The sequence below is a fragment of the Octodon degus genome, unplaced genomic scaffold (assembly GCF_000260255.1).
Source record: "Octodon degus isolate 3935 unplaced genomic scaffold, OctDeg1.0 scaffold00015, whole genome shotgun sequence".
Lineage (NCBI taxonomy): Eukaryota > Metazoa > Chordata > Mammalia > Rodentia > Octodontidae > Octodon > Octodon degus.
This window is the reverse complement of record NW_004524591.1, coordinates 6,939,699-6,951,027: the sequence shown is the minus strand read 5'-3', so window position 1 is coordinate 6,951,027 and position 11,329 is coordinate 6,939,699. Positions and strand designations below refer to the sequence as shown.

Sequence of the window (11,329 nt, the reverse complement as noted above, 5' to 3'; positions counted from 1 at the left end):
TGTCAACTCTGTCCCTAAACTACAACATCCTAAGAAGTAGAAAGTTTACTTTCTAAAACAATTTATTTAAAAAAATTACTGTATGAAATATGTATTTCATATTACTATATGAAATATGCTATATGAAAAATATACTTACTTGCTGAAATCCCAGGTAATCCTGTATAGTTGAAGACACATAAAAGACCAAAGCATCTGTAGTGACAGCCAATACAAAGCCATTCAGAGCCTACAAGGATAAAAAATAATATTACTAACAAATTAAAATTGTTACAACAACCAAGTATCAGATTAAGGATATCAGGATATCCTTAATAAATATCCTATTCAGGATATTATCTCTGAAAATTCTTTCCTTCAAAATCTTTAAAATTGGGCTGGTGAGATAGCTCAGAGGTCTAAAGCACCTGCTTAGGCAAGCTTAGGCAAGCGCAGGGGACTGCAGTTTGATCCCCAGCACAATGCTGCACCAGCCCTGCTCTTAGGGTGGGCTGAGCCGGCTAACAAAAAAGAATGTTTAAAATTATTACACTTCATAAGTAGACACATCACACACTCCATGGCATCAGAAGATATCTCTGTTTCTGTTTTCTGAACAGGAAAAACAGCTAAAGTGAAAGCTCAAAACACTGAAACTTTAATAGAAATTGATTTCTCCTTTAATCTCATACTCCAGAGTTTTTCTTTTAAATATATTATAGTCATTTTTTAAACATGCCTTTTTACCAGAAATATAGCAGATAAAGATGCTGATTAGAAGAAAAATTAGGAGAAATTATATTTTTCTACAAAGATATATCAAGCACTGATATACTTTGTAATTTGGATCTTTCAAATATTTATAAAACATTAATAAGCCCATTGTTGAAAAATGATACATCTAAAACACATAGAATTCAAATATAATACACATATAAAGTATATAGCAAATAAATTTATTAATTTAAGTCTAATGAAACCACCAACATATTTAGGCTTAAGCAATCCATTTTATATGTGCTACTGCTCATTCCTCGATCTGTACCAGGCTGCTTTTTCCCTATCCCTTGCCTGCACTGGTCAGTTATTTACTATTCTGCCATATTATTTTCTTCTTTTAGTTTGCAAGTTATGCCCTGTTTTGACATTCTTCTAGTGGCTATGGTAATTCCATGTTAAATTAGTACCTTCATCCTCTCCTTTAATACCAAAAGCATTTTAGATCACATTAAGTGTTTAGCATTACATATTTTAATTCTAAAAGCCTCCCTATTTCCTGCTTAAGTTCAATTTAGTACATGGTGTAACTCTTTGCTATATGATTATTGCTTAACTTTTTGGAGACTCTCCTGGTAAGGGAAAAAGTGGTAAGATTTGGTGTGAGAAGCACACAGTTTGCAACCACATCTGGCCTGAACTTCTCTCTCTCTCTCTTACTAGCTTAGTGGCATATGTGATTTTCCCCTTCAAGCTTTAGTATCATCATTTTAAACACTAGCACTTTACTCGGTGGATATAATGATGCATCTAACATGATACCTAGCATAGGGCTGGCACTGAATTAGTGTAGGGCATGATTCTACATGAGTGTAGGAATGAATACTGTCCTGCATGATCATCCCTTGAGAATTATGAAAAGACATATATTAATAATAATTAGCTCATTCAACACTTACCACAGAGGCCACATATAAGACCTGGGGCTGAGCTTAAAAGCCTTGCCCCTGTGCGTATGATGCTCAGAGCTGGGTGAATACACCCATTATGAGATGGGATAAAGAAAGTAACAATAACTCTCCTGTCACTCCAATTCTTTCATCTTCACAACCCTTGCTACATGATATATTTTTGAGAACCTGATCATAAAATTTTAATATCTATTGTTTAGCAGTCTTTTTCTAAATGTTGCTATGTACCAAAATTGGGTACCATATTCCAGTTTTACAGATGAAGAAACTGAGGTAAATTGAGTCTGGCTCAGTCATCTTTGTACTTAACCAATGCAAAATGATGCCTTGTAAATTACTGCTTTTAAAAAAAAGAGGTCCTTTATATCCCCCCTTTTTGTTTTGTTTTGTCAGAGACAGGTGTTCCACTGCAGTTAGAGAAACTGTATTTGGAGAAGTCTTTAAAGAACCTTTTCATACTTGATGCCAGACCAAAGATTGTAGGTACTTGAATTCAGCAAAATAACCCAATATAGTCCAACAGTCCATAATAGTAATAGGTTATCAGCAGAACTGGCAATTGTCTGAAGTTGTTGATGTGGGTCTTTTACAGCTCAGTATATTAATACAGCCTTCCTTTTGTACCTTGTGGTTATACTTTTCTGTTGGATGATTAATACCAAGTTAAAGCAAGACCTATACAATTAAAAATGTAACGTTTGCTATCTGACAAGGTCAGTCAAATCCTCTCAGGATTTACCCTGGAACCATGTACAGGACCTTGTAGGTCTTTGGTCAGTGTTAGCCATCTGGATGAGGCAAATCACTGCTTTTGATTGCAAATTGTTGCCTAGCTCTTGTTCTTTAACTACCACTGATATCTCTGATCTGTGATTGCAAAAGAATAGATAATATCTGGCAATATTCCTTGAATAAAGATCCTACATATTAGGAACTTGAATATTCAATGATAAACCCAGCTCAAAATTGATATTCTTTTTTTTTTTTTTTGTATTTTAGGGAAGGGTCTACAGGGTGTTCAGGGTCTCACTACTAGATCACACTCATGGTGATCTACCTGTTTACAGCCTAAGAGCTGGGATTACAGTGCACTACCATGTCCAGTCTCAATTGCAGTCTCAGCGCACCCTGGGGGCAAGGCCAGCACAGTAGGCCCAGCGATTGAACCCATGGCTCTTGTGCCTGCTCACAGGTGCTTTAATCCACTGAGCTATTCAGCCGTCCCTGATATTCTTAAATCTGGTGGGCAATAACAGAACATACCCATTACTATACTCTTTCATACTAAAGGTATATTTTTTTCTAGAGAACAATAATTTATCATTCATATTATTTTAAAGAACTTTTTCAAATAGCAAAACAAATGTAGTACATCTAAAAACTCAGCAATACATCAGAAGATAAAAGGATAATTTAGGACATGGTATCAAATCCTTTCAGGCAAATATTGTCAGAAATAATAAAATGAGATACACCCTAAAATTAAAGTTTATTGAAAGCAAGTGTTAATATTCAATTATTTGTCCTATCTTGCATAACTACATCTGCTGATCTGAGCAAAAGATTTGACAATAAAAATAGAAAAAGCAACAACCATTGTTAATTTGCAATTCTTTTTTTGCAAATCTGTAAAATATGTATTGTATGTTACTCTGTTTCTGTCTTCGCATTTATTATTTGCTCATGCTTTTGTTTTTACTCTTCAAAACAAAATAAATTTAAAGAAAAAGAATACATATATAAAATTCTTTTCATATAGCTCAAATGATCTTAAATACATCCAGAAACAAGGTTATTACTTACACTGAATTATTTCCTTGGCAAATTAACAAAGAATATGGTACCAATATAAAGACAGCTTTCTTCTAGTTTTATTAACAAATTATTGCCCTCTCAAAATCATGCTGAGGTTACCTGACCACTTAATACAGATATGAGAAGCAAATGACCATTCATACTGCGAACATCCTTTGGAGTTTACTTTTGGCTACAAGCTGCCCTGGGTGTTGGACATGGAGCTTCAGGATTGAACATTTGCCCCAGTGGTTTTCAGATTTGCTTTGGTCTACTTCCTACCTATCCCCAATTCCTTGTTTTTGGGATGGAACTGTTTACCCAATGTCATTGTATATGATCTTTAACTTTCTTTTTGATTTTTATAAGCACGCATACATGAGAGGTTACTTTGAGTCTCTGGAAACACTTTGGACTTGGTCTGTTCAGCAAGGATAAACTTGTAGGCCTGGCAACTCTTTATGATGGACTAAGTGAACATTACATAAAGAATATAAGCCTTCTGGGGACCAGAGGCAAAGTGTTACAGTTTAGATTTAAAATCTCCCCCAGAAATCTCATGTGTTTGGAAGTTGACTGGATCAAAGGGGTGCCATACTCATGAGTGGATTCATCCAATAAGTACTCCGTATTTCACAGGCTCTTAGAAGTGGGGTACAGCTGGGGAAGCAAGTCACTGGGGCTGTGACCCGGAAGGCAGATTCTCGTCCCTCTTTCTGACTCCTTCCTTCTCCCTGAGCTTCTGGGACCCCACGATGTGAGCAGCTTTCCCCTGCCACGTCTTCTACCATGCTGTGTACACCTTGGGGAGAGCTGACCATGGGCTAAACACTATAAATAGTCAGTCAACTAAACCTCTCATCCTTTAATCTGTGCACTTCAGATATTCCGTCTCCGCAACGAAAAAGCTGATTAGTAGATTCCTCATAAAGAAACATGACCCTAAACAAATGTGAGTGTCATGCTACCTACTGAAGAATAGTCTACAAATGGCATCAATGTAACTTATAACATGTGTGTTCATTTTAACTACGGAAGGCTCTTCAATTTTCAGATAGGGAAGAAATGTATAATTCTAGCTTTGTATTAGTACTAGTCTGCATCCTTGGGAAATGATATGCCTGTCTTAACATTTTAGAAAAAAATCATTTGATCACAACTTAAACCAACTTATGAACTGTTGGACCAATCAGTATTTCATTATTAACTTACTATATCACCGAGAGTATGTCTAGTCACATTAACCAGCAATTATTAGAATGTTTTCCTATGACCTAAATGAGGAATTATGTCTTAGCTAAATATACAGAATGATCCCCACCAGAGAGTTGAAGAGGAATCATGCTTGAATATATTCAACTTATTTAGCACCATGAAAGCATGGTAAACTTTGAAAAGCACAGAAACTTGGACAAAATTAGAAAAGTATATAAATAGTTCAGCAGATTAAAAGCTCCTGCAAGCAGGCACAGTGGCCAGGGGTTTGGGGCGTGCTAAGACGGCGACTGAGACTGGGCGTGGTGGTGCGCCTGTAATCCCAGCTCTTGAGAGGCTGTAAACAGGCGGATCACTACAAGTCTGATCTAGTAGTGAAACCCTGAGTACCCTGTAGACCCTTCCATAAAACACAGAAAAAAGTATAACAAATGTTATAAATTATTAGGCTGCACTCTAGCATTAACTAATGGGCTAATGGAGTTACTAAACCTTGTGACAACTTTTTATCACATAGAAAACTAAGTTCTTCATTCAGTTCACTGGATGAAATTGAAAATGAAAATGTAATGACAATACACTGCATACATCTCATTATATCTCATTTCAACAAAATAAATATTGGAAAATGCTAAGGACATTCAAACACAGTATCAGTTCTATTAGAAAGAAAATAGACTTTAAAAAGATTTAGAATGCTTTCATAGACAAATTAGAAACTCTATGATTTAAACACAGGAAGCAGAATTGAAGTTACTGAGAAAATATATACCACTTGAACTAAGTTAACATAACTGTTAAAATGACATGTAAACCATAAGACAATACTGAAAGAGTAAAGTTCAGATTCAGAAAAATTCAAAATATTAAATAAATGCACTTATGCATTTTAATTGAGCTACATTCTAAAAAAGCTAGAACAATAATTTCTTACATACAACATGTATTTAAGGCAGGGTTTGTGTGATGACCTAGCCTCTAATGAATCTGCTTCTCATAATTTTATTTTATCAGACAGTAGTGCACATCAATGCTGTACTTCATACAAAAATGGCAGAAAAGACTAGGTGAGTACTAAACTTGGAATTACTAAAAGATCAGTTGGTTAGTCTTACCTTTAAAACTGTCCTCATTTTAAGAAATTATATTTACTAAAATTTACCTGTAATAAAAGTTCTCCTTCTTGTAAGTCGAGGGGATCTCTGAACTGTGCTCCACAGTTATCCTGGCCTCCATTTCTGTTGGCAGGGGAGGATTTTAATGCAACTATAAAAGAAAATAATGACATAGTTGGTAGATTTTAACATAAGCAATATTAAAGAGCTACAACAGAAAACCTCTTACTATCAAATACAGAAAATAATTTGAAACACTGGTTTCTACTGAAACCATAATGACCATGTAAATAAGCCTTTTGCCAATAAGTGGTTTCCAGTTCTACACTAATAACAAAACTAAAGCATGTAATCAAGTTTTCAGCTAAGGTTGTTCAATAAAAGTTTTCATGATTTCACTATATGAGGTTCACTGTGTAACTTAGAAGTTTGAAAGAACCCTATAATACTGGCATAAGCACGTCCGATTCATACTTACTTATTTATGGGACTAAAGAATGTAACCTACAAAAATGTTTTCAACATCTAAATATCAAGGAACTAGTGGTAAAAGGGAGAAAGAAGCAACCATATGCCTTACTAAGCAATGTATTTCTTTAAAAATGCAGTATTCATTTGTTTGGCTTTTGGGTTAAAAATCTGTTAATACTGTCATTAAGTTCATGTTAAATATATCAACCAACTGATGAAGAATTAACATTTTATGTTGAATTGTCCTATCCAACGTATATGGTTCTCCATTTGTTCAATTGTATCTTTTTGTCCTGTTTAAAGTTGTTCACAAATAAGATGCATCTGTGGATTTATTCCTAGGTACTATGTCTTGTACAATGCTAGTTCCTTCATTACAGCTTCTAACTGCGCATGGGCTACAAGCATGAAAGGAAGCATGAAGCCACACAGACGTTTACTACAGAGGCAGCACGCTGTGCTGCTGCTTCTTGCCTTCTCTCACTGTTTGCACATGTGTGTGCACATGTGTGCATTTAATTTTGGAGGCAGCAGAGCTAAATAGAATAACTGTAGTTCTATTTACTTAGTTCCATTTCTTTAAGGATCTTATTAAACATTTCAAGATATCTCAAAAGTATGTGTCATATGTCTGTAATCCCAGCTATTTTGGAAGATGAAGCAGAAGGATGGCAAATTTGAAGTCAACTTGGGCAATTCTAGAAGACTCTGTCTCAAAAAAGTGTGAAGCGCTAAGGATGTGGCCCGATGGCAGAGCACCCCTGGGTTTCATTCCCAGTGCCTCCAAAAAAGGGAAAGAAACCATATGATGAAACCTATCTGATATATCTGATAGATGTGGGCATTAATCATAGCTTTGCTATTTACTAAATGGGCTAAATGGGTACTTTTCAGCATATTTCATAATTCTCTGTGGCATGGTAATTACAAAAATGAAGTCCATCCTCTTGTGAGGGCAATGAGAATATAGTTGGAGTTCCTGATATACAGCAGATTGGTTGTTCAAATAAATGGTAGCTTGTATTTACTAGTGGTGCTTCCAGAGTTTAACAATTGCTTCTTTTAAAATATAAACTTTTAAATAATTTCCATTTTTGTCTTTCAGCTTTTCTAATCTTTTGTTCATCTGTCATACTTAAATAAAAGTCATTAAACAAAATTGACTTGCCAGTCCATGCAAGACTTTTGATTTCATTAGATTTTATGTGCTCATTGAATAAGCTGGCTCAGGGAGCCAACAAGATTTACTCATAACTAGACTGGCACTGGTTTAAGCAATGCATCACATAAACATTTTTCAGGTGAGCAGCATGCTTTCTGGTAAACCATCAGTGTATGTGTCACACCAGAATCACGTGCCAAGTTCTTGCCTTTGCAGAAGGTGGAAGTTATCTCTAAAAGAAGAGACCAGAAGTTTGGCCTCTAAATATAACAATTTCCAAAGGCCAAAGAACAGATTTCCTTTGGGCACAAAAAAACTGTAAGGCAAATTGAACTAACAGTTTTTTATAAAGACCAAAAATAAATAAAAAACCAAACAAATATGTAAACTTTTCTCACTGCAAGGTAGAAAATTATTTTATTTTGTAAGGTATGTCCCTAATGCTTTTTAATAATCAAATCTGCAATACAGTAAAACCTCACAATGTCAAAGCAAAAGATACTCTGCTGCTTTTCCAAATGCTTAAATGTAAAGTACAATTTAAGTGCAAAGTACAATTTGTACTAAGACTTGCTAAGAAGAAAACAACACCCAAATCAAAACCCTTACATTAAAAAATACACAAACTAAGTCTAAAGATGAACAGGTTATCCCAGTGTCAAATTACAAATGCCTTAATAACCATTAGGGAATCTTAAAATAAAGCTTTAATCAGTGGAGCTGATCTCAGTTCTAACTACAGTCACCAAGGGAAACACTTCTTAACCACAAGAAGTTGAATGAGGATGAGACTGTTCATCTCCGAGTAATTCTCAATTTTTTCAGGTTTGTATTAAGTGTATCAGACAAGGTAAGTGGACCTTTGGCAAATTCTGCCTTTAAGTAGGGTATACAAGTTCTGGAGACAAAGTACCAGAAAAGAATGTTCAAAAATATTGTGCTGCAATGGAGTTTAATTAGTATAGGAAATTAGATGTTAGAAAAACTAATGGAACAATTCATTTTCTAAACACCAAGGCTTGTAACTAAAAATGTTGGGAGGACAATATTTAACATGCATGACTACTTACATGTACTGGAGAGTTCTATTTTTATGTTAGTTATCAGGAAGGATTTAAGTAAATATTGTACAAAGATGAGTTCAGGAAGAGTGGAATCATTTCCTAGTCATCTAAAAAAAGACATTTTACAAAACTTGCTTTATGCCCAGTTCTCTCAACCTAAACTATGTAATTTTTAGCCTTCTATCATGTTTCTATCTAGTTGCTGTTTTCATAAACAGATTGTCTCTTCTTAAAAATAACTAGGAGGTATATGAATACTATTCACTTTCATGTAGATATTGATAGCATTAATTAGAAAGAAACGGAAGAATAATGAAGTAACACGAGATCCTATCACAGGGCCACCTTGTAACACTGCAATAACTTTAAATTACTTAGTAACAATATATGATAATTATCACACTCTATGCACAGGAATTTCCATCTTATTTAATGTGCATAATGGTCTTAAGAGACTGGCGAGTCCTAGCCCAGGTCCAGTGAGTGTGTGGGAGGCTTCCGGCTACCTGGTGCCGGCGAGATAGACTACTCATCCCAGCCCAGGAACAGCGTGGGTGAGACTCTCTTCCACCCCCTTGGGACATCCCACACCACTCCGCAGCACCTCCCCCACCCCACCTGCCAAGTAGGAACTTCTGCCACATTCCGGGAACACCCAGACCCAGTCCTAGCCCAGGTCCTGTAAGTGTGTGGGAGAGCTTCCGGCTACCATGAGCCGGCGGGACAGACTACTCCTTCCAGCCCAGGCACAGCATGGGTGAGACCCTCTTCCACCCCTTGGGATGCCACACACCACTCCGCAACACCTCCCCTACCCTGCCCACCAAGTAGGAATTTCTGCCGTTTTCCGGGAACCCCCAGACCCAGTCCTAGCCCAGGCCCAGTGAGTATGGGAGAGCTGCCTCTGCCCCCTACTCCACCTTGTCCCCTCCAGGCTCAGCTCAGGCCTAGCATACAGGCCTGGGGTGAAACCCTGCAGTTGCAATCCCTGCAGAGAGTGTAGAGGATAGAACCACCCAGCTAGTCCAGGAGCAGAACATCTTGCCACAGGGGCACAACAGGTTCACCCTCAAGGGCAACAGCAGGAAGGAGTTGAGCACAGCAGCCAGACCCAAGCTAGGCACAGCTGGATAAATCCAAACTTTGTAGATCTGCAACTGAACTTCAGTATGTGCTAAGGTTATAACTACAACGAAGATCTACAACAAAGATCAGAAGAAAAGTGCTATACAAAATGACAAGAAGGAACAAAATGCAACCTCAGAACCCAAGCCCATCCATAACAAGTGCAGAGGACACTAACACAGAACAAATTGGGAATCACACAGCTGAAAGCAATGAAGCAACAGCTTCTGAAGTAAAGAAACAGCTGCAGAAAGGCATAGAGGAACTCAGATTGGAAATAAAAAAAGAAATCCCTGAATTAATAACATCTGCACTAAAGAATCAAATGCAGAAACATATGGAGGAAACCCAGTGCCCACCCTGAACAAGTGCGGAGGACACTAGCTCAGCTCAAATGCATGAATTAATAGTGTCGATAGTAAATAAGCAACAGCAGAAAGATATAGAGGAAATCAGAGCGCAATTCTTTGCTGAAATAAAAAAGAACTCTCAGAACTCATAACATCTGAAGTAAAGAAGCAACTACAGAAACATAAGGAGGAAACCCAATCTGAAAAAAAACACTGCAGTAAAAGAATTTATAACTCCTTCTACAGAAGACATTGATTAAAAAAAAATAGAGATTAGAAAAATGATGGATTTCTTGAATGAGCAACACAGGAAAGAAATAGATTGCATGAAGCAGAGTCAAAGAGATATAGAGGAAATTAAAATCTCAATCACAAGCTTGCAAAACTGTTTCAGTGAAAGTGAAGACAGAGTTTCAGATCTTGAAGATGTTGGAGTAGCTAGTGAAAAGGTAAGAAACGATCTCTTAAAAACAATGAGGAAGCAGGAAAGAATAATCCATCACCTGCAAGATGATGTAAAGATGAACAATGTGAGACCAATAGGCATCAGTGAGAAAGATGGAGTCAATACAAATGACATTAATAAAATATGGGCAGAAATAATAGCAGAAAACTTCCCAATTGTGAGGAAACAATCTGACATTCAGGTAACTGAAGAATATAGAATGCCAAGGAACCTCAACCCAATGAAAAACACACCGAGACATATAATAGTCAAGATCCCAGAAATTCAGCACAAGAAGAATCTACTGAAAGCCACTAGAGAAAAGAAGCAGATCACATTCAAAGGAAAACCCATCAGAATTACGGCCGACTTCTCTTCACAAACCATGAAGGCAAGAAGAGCATGGAGCAGAGTACTTTATGTCCTCTATGAAAACAAATTCGAGCCCAGACTACTATACCCTGCAAAAGGGTATAGTATACCCAGACTACTATACCCTCTCTTTCAAGTTTGATGGAGAAGTGAAATACTTCCATGACAAAGAACAGCTAAAGAATTTCGTGATGACAAAGCCAACTCTACACAGGCTACTGAAAGATGTTCTAGAGAGGGAACAAAATGATTAGAACTCCACAAATGAGATCAGAAGCAACCAACTAAATAGGGAAAGCAATTAAATACAGGAGAAAAAGGAGGAAATGACAACAGGTAAATAACATGGCAACTGTAATTCAATACATCTCATTTCTAACCATCAATGTAAATGGACTCAATTTCCCAATTAAGAGAAATAGACTGGCACAGTGGATTAGGAAACAAAATCCAACAATATGCTGTACACAAGAAACACATTTAACTCATAAAGACATTCATAGGCTGAAAGTCAAAGGATGGAACACAATACTACATGACCCAGCTCCT

The 11,329-nt window shown here is 36.7% G+C and overlaps 1 protein-coding gene across 1 annotated transcript in view; it reads right to left on the bottom strand.

Moving 5' to 3' along the window:
• Positions 1-11,329, bottom strand: part of Ahr (aryl hydrocarbon receptor) — a 60,446-nt gene that overhangs the window by 22,525 nt on the left and 26,592 nt on the right. The window contains exons 3-4 of the mRNA XM_004626438.2: positions 5,839-5,942; positions 140-229 (exon numbers count right to left, since the gene is read on the bottom strand). Coding sequence (XP_004626495.1) covers positions 140-229; positions 5,839-5,942 — 194 coding nt within the window. The remainder of the gene's footprint in view (positions 1-139; positions 230-5,838; positions 5,943-11,329) is intronic.